This window comes from Panulirus ornatus, unplaced genomic scaffold (genome assembly GCF_036320965.1).
Source record: "Panulirus ornatus isolate Po-2019 unplaced genomic scaffold, ASM3632096v1 CTG_5113_pilon, whole genome shotgun sequence".
Classification (NCBI taxonomy): Eukaryota; Metazoa; Arthropoda; class Malacostraca; order Decapoda; family Palinuridae; genus Panulirus; species Panulirus ornatus.
The window spans coordinates 23062-28895 of NW_027264826.1; the positions used below are offsets into that span (position 1 = coordinate 23062).

At 42.9% G+C, this 5834-nt stretch overlaps 1 protein-coding gene across 1 annotated transcript; it reads left to right on the top strand.

Moving 5' to 3' along the window:
- Positions 1 to 290: 290 nt before the first annotated feature.
- LOC139748495 (uncharacterized) lies at positions 291 to 2810 on the top strand. Its single transcript, XM_071661573.1, has 2 exons — positions 291 to 676; positions 1847 to 2810. Exons 1-2 carry the CDS (start codon positions 291 to 293, stop codon positions 1863 to 1865), a joined length of 405 nt encoding a protein of 134 aa, XP_071517674.1. The 3' UTR covers positions 1866 to 2810.
- The last annotated feature ends 3024 nt before the right edge of the window (positions 2811 to 5834 follow it).

Below are 5834 nucleotides of genomic sequence, written 5' to 3' on the forward strand. Positions count from 1 at the left end.
TGGGTTCAAAATATAAAAGTTCTTAACACATGGCAAGTTAATCGTTGTTACTTTCCAGAACTTGTATGGAACAAGCTACAAAATGTAGAACTGCATGCCTTTGGAGATGCTTCCGAGAAGGGGTATGGTGCCTGTGTATACTTGAGAGTTCCTGATAATGACGGGTCATTTAAGGTAAGGGCAGCACCTATCAAGAAATTGTCGGTGCCGAGGTTGGAATTAATGTGTGGTCTTTGGGTGCTAGGCTATCTGTATTTGTGAAGACTTCCCTACACTTAATTGATGTACAAATGTACTGCTGGACTGATTCTAAAGTAGCATTGTCATGGATAAAGGGAGACCCTAATAGATGGAAGACTTTTGTAGCGAATAGAGTAACTGAGATTCAGAGTTTAATCCCCCCAGTTCAGTGGAAGCATATTCCTGGTAAAGATAATCCAGCAGACCTTATTTCCAGAGGTGCCTTTGCTGAAGACTTAATTTCCTGTACCTCGTGGCTGAATGGTCCTGCTTGGCTCTCTGAACACTTGACTCCCATGCAACAGGATGAGGTACCAGCAGCACTGCCCATTGTAGAGGAGGTATTCCCAGACAGCCCAGTGACATGCTTAGTGTCCGAGCATCCATCAGTAGGGATTGACTACGCCCGCTCCGGTCATTTTACAAAAGCTATTAAGTGAGTAGCTTGGGTAATAAGGTTTGTGAACAATTGTAAACCTCATGATGCTGTTAAATGTTTTGGGCCCTTGTCTTATACAGAGTTAGATCAAGCTAAGACAAAGTTAATAATTTGTGTTCAGAGAGAAAGGTACAGCCAAGAGATCAATGCCTTAATGCTTGGAAAGTCACTCCCTAAGAGTTCTGACATTAGGAAATTCAATCCTTTTATGGATGAAAATGGTCTTTTGAGAAGCAAGAGTCGGCTGGACCAGGCTGAATTAAGTTATGACTGCAAGTATCCTATGATTATTCCAGCAGGTCACATTGCCAAGCTGTTAGTTAGTTTCCAACATGTATTTCTTAAACACGCTGGTGTTTCCACTTTAATTTCAACATTAAGATCTTGTTACTTAATTGTCGGATTAAGAAAGCTTGCTAAGGTAGGGTGTAGAGAGTGTATGATTAGTCGTAGACATCACTCACAAGCTTGCCGTCAGCCTGTATGTAGCTCCTCTTCCAGGACTAAGAATTAACTCTGCTCCTCCTTTCACTGTGACAGGTGTAGATTATGCTGGACCACTGTTTTGTGCTGATTTTCCATGCAAGAAGCTGTACGTTTTGTTATTCATTTGTGGAGTTGTCCGTGCAGTACACTTAGAGTTGACTAACTCTATGTCTTATGATGATTGCTTACTTGCCTTTCGTAGGTTTTCTGCCAGAAGAGGCCTTCCATCAGTTATTTACTCTGACAATGCCAAGACTTTTATTAGTATGTCTAAACAAATGCATCAGTTCTTTGGCACCCTTGCTCCCCAGTGGAAGTGCCCCATGCTCCATGGTGGGGAGGTTGGTGGGAAAGATTAGTCCGATCTGTTAAATTAGGTCTGAGAAAGACTCTTGGTATAAAATGTTTAACAAGATGTGAGCTAGAAATTGAGGCATGTGTAAATTCCAGACCCTTAACCTTTGCCACAGATGATCCTAATTCTGTAAGCCCTTTAACACCTCATTTTTTTAATTGGACGCACTGCTGGATTTCATAGAGAGCCTAAAGGTGATTGCCAGGTTCCTGAAATGTCACATAAGGACCTATGTGAGCGAGAAAGCCTGAGACATCAACAACTTGATAAGTTTTGGAATGTGTGGATGTCTGACTATTTATTGAATTTACCCCCTATCATTACAGGTTTCATACCCAGATGTAAACTGGAGAAGGGATCTGTTGTGCTGGTTCGGGAAGATAATTCTCCTCGTTTGCAATGGCCCCTTGGAGTGATTGTTGAGCTATTCCCTGGGAAGGATGGAATAATTCGTAGTGTCAAAGTTAAGACTGCAAAGGGAGTAATTAGTAGGCCAGTGCAAAAACTGCATAACTTGGAGCTTTCATCTGCAGGGGAGGATGCTACAACAGATGAAGCTCATAGTCCCTTACTACCAACAGATGCCGCCTTCCCAGCATATGCTCAAGGTTCTGATGAGGCTCACTCCATGACACCGTCGTCAACTTATGTGTCTAGAACAGGACGAAGTGTAAAGCCTCCTCAGAGACTGAATATGTGAGATTGGAGGGTTTGAGATGTATTGTAGATTTAGGTTGATGATCAGTATAGTCCCTTTGGGTATTGTTTATCGTTTAATTGTATCATTTGCTTCCCAGGGTGAGGGTTGAGTTGACTCTTAGTGAGACATTTGTATTTATACATCCTGATGCCATATGATCATGTGGTTGAGAGTAAGGATAGGAGTTATTAAAGGTACTCCTATGGTGGGCAGATGTTGGCGCCAGACGTATGAAAGTTGACTGCGAAAATAATGGAATGACGCATTTAATCCATTGTGGACACGTCAGTCTGTAAGATGCCTTATTGAATGTATAAGATCCTAAGATGCCTTATTGAATGTATAAGATCCCATTGTTGTTTACTGGCAGGAAGAGATCATGTTTACTCAGCGAAGTAAATCAACTCAGTACACCACGAGACTCGAGCTGTTTGATACCCCCTCCCATGTGTTGCTCCGCCTCGCGCACCGGTTTCTCCTCCTATGGCACTTGTGTGGGAGGAACAATAGTATCTCTGGCTGCCACATGAAACTTGATGATATATTTGGCATATTTCCTGAACCACATAGTGAGTTCCTGATCTTGAACAATGTATTTATTTCTTTTTTTTTTTTTTTTTTTTTTTTTTTTTCATACTATTTGCCATTTCCCGCGTTAGCGAGGTAGCATTAAGAACAGAGAACTGGGCCTTAGAGAGAATATCCTCACCTGACCCCCTTCTCTGTTCCTTCTTTTGGAAAATTAAAAAAAACAAGAAAGGGGAGGATTTCCAGCCACCCGCTCCCTTCCCTTTTAGTCGCCTTCTACGACACGCAGGGAATACGTGGGAAGTATTCTTTCTCCCCTATCCCCAGGGATATAACATGAAAAATGCTATGTTATGATTTTTTTTTTTTTTTTTTATACTTTGTCGCTGTCTCCCGCGTTTGCGAGGTAGCGCAAGGAAACAGACGAAAGAAATGGCCCAACCCCCCCCCCCCCCATACACATGTATATACATACGTCCACACACGCAAATATACATACCTACACAGCTTTCCATGGTTTACCCCAGACGCTTCACATGCCTTGATTCAATCCACTGACAGCACGTCAACCCCGGTATACCACATCGCTCCAATTCACTCTATTCCTTGCCCTCCTTTCACCCTCCTGCATGTTCAGGCCCCGGTCACACAAAATCTTTTTCACTCCATCTTTCCACCTCCAATTTGGTCTCCCTCTTCTCCTCGTTCCCTCAACCTCCGACACATATATCCTCTTGGTCAATCTTTCCTCACTCATTCTCTCCATGTGCCCAAACCACTTCAAAACACCCTCTTCTGCTCTCTCAACCACGCTCTTTTTATTTCCACACATCTCTCTTACCCTTACGTTACTCACTCGATCAAACCACCTCACACCACACATTGTCCTCAAACATCTCATTTCCAGCACATCCACCCTCCTGCGCACAACTCTATCCATAGCCCACGCCTCGCAACCATACAACATTGTTGGAACCACAAACATACCCATTTTTGCTTTCCGAGATAATGTTCTCGACTTCCACACATTCTTCAAGGCCCCCAGAATTTTCGCCCCCTCCCCCACCCTATGATCCACTTCCGCTTCCATGGTTCCATCCGCTGCCAGATCCACTCCCAGATATCTAAAACACTTCACTTCCTCCTGTTTTTCTCCATTCAAACTCACCTCCCAATTGACTTGACCCTCAACCCTACTGTACCTAATAACCTTGCTCTTATTCACATTTACTCTTAACTTTCTTCTTCCACACACTTTACCAAACTCAGTCACCAGCTTCTGCAGTTTCTCACATGAATCAGCCACCAGCGCTGTATCATCAGCGAACAACAACTGACTCACTTCCCAAGCTCTCTCATCCCCAACAGACTTCATACTTGCCCCTCTTTCCAAAACTCTTGCATTTACCTCCTTAACAACCCAATCCATAAACAAATTAAACAACCATGGAGACATCACACACCCCTGCCGCAAACCTACATTCACTGAGAACCAATCACTTTCCTCTCTTCCTACACGTACACATGCCTTACATCCTCGATAAAAACTTTTCACTGCTTCTAACAACTTTCCTCCCACACCATATATTCTTAATACCTTCCACAGAGCATCTCTATCAACTCTATCATATGCCTTCTCCAGATCCATAAATGCTACATACAAATCCATTTGCTTTTCTAAGTATTTCTCACATACATTCTTCAAAGCAAACACCTGATCCACACATCCTCTACCACTTCTGAAACCACACTGCTCTTCCCCAATCTGATGCTCTGTACATCCCTTCACCCTCTCAATCAATACCCTCCCATATAATTTACCAGGAATACTCAACAAACTTATACCTCTGTAATTTGAGCACTCACTCTTATCCCCTTTGCCTTTGTACAATGGCACTATGCACGCATTCCGCCAATCCTCAGGCACCTCACCATGAGTCATACATACATTAAATAACCTTACCAACCAGTCAACAATACAGTCACCCCCTTTTTTAATAAATTCCACTGCAATACCATCCAAACCTGCTGCCTTGCCGGCTTTCATCTTCCGCAAAGCTTTCACTACCTCTTCTCTGTTTACCAAATCATTTTCCCTAACCCTCTCACTTTGCACACCACCTCGACCAAAACACCCTATATCTACCACTCTATCATCAAACACATTCAACAAACCTTCAAAATATTCACTCCATCTCCTCACATCACCACTACTTGTTATCACCTCCCCATTTGCGCCCTTCACTGAAGTTCCCATTTGCTCCCTTGTTTTACGCACTTTATTTACCTCCTTCCAGAACATCTTTTTATTCTCCCTAAAATTTAATGATACTCTCTCACCCCAACTCTCATTTGCCCTTTTTTTCACCTCTTGCACCTTTCTCTTGACCTCCTGTCTCTTTCTTTTATACATCTCCCACTCAATTTCATTTTTTCCCTGCAAAAATCGTCCAAATGCCTCTCTCTTCTCTTTCACTAATACTCTTACTTCTTCATCCCACCACTCACTACCCTTTCTAATCAACCCACCTCCCACTCTTCTCATGCCACAAGCATCTTTTGCGCAATCCATCACTGATTCCCTAAATACATCCCATTCCTCCCCCACTCCCCTTGCTTCCATTGTTCTCACCTTTTTCCATTCTGTACTCAGTCTCTCCTGGTACTTCCTCACACCGGTCTCCTTCTCAAGCTCACTTACTCTCACCACCCTCTTCACCCCAACATTCACTCTTCTTTTCTGAAAACCCATACAAATCTTCACCTTAGCCTCCACAAGATAATGATCAGACATCCCTCCAGTTGCACCTCTCAGCACATTAACATCCAAAAGTCTCTCTTTCGCACGCCTGTCAATTAACACGTAATCCAATAACGCTCTCTGGCCATCTCTCCTACTTACATAAGTATACTTATGTATATCTCGCTTTTTAAACCAGGTATTCCCAATCATCAGTCCTTTTTCAGCACATAAATCTACAAGCTCTTCACCATTTCCATTTACAACACTGAACACCCCATGTATACCAATTATTCCCTCAACTGCCACATTACTCACCTTTGCATTCAAATCACCCATCACTATA

Coding starts and splice junctions, on each gene's coding strand:
- LOC139748495 (XM_071661573.1), top strand. CDS start 291: ATGTACTGCTGGACTGATTCTAAAGTAGCATTGTCATGGATAAAGGGA.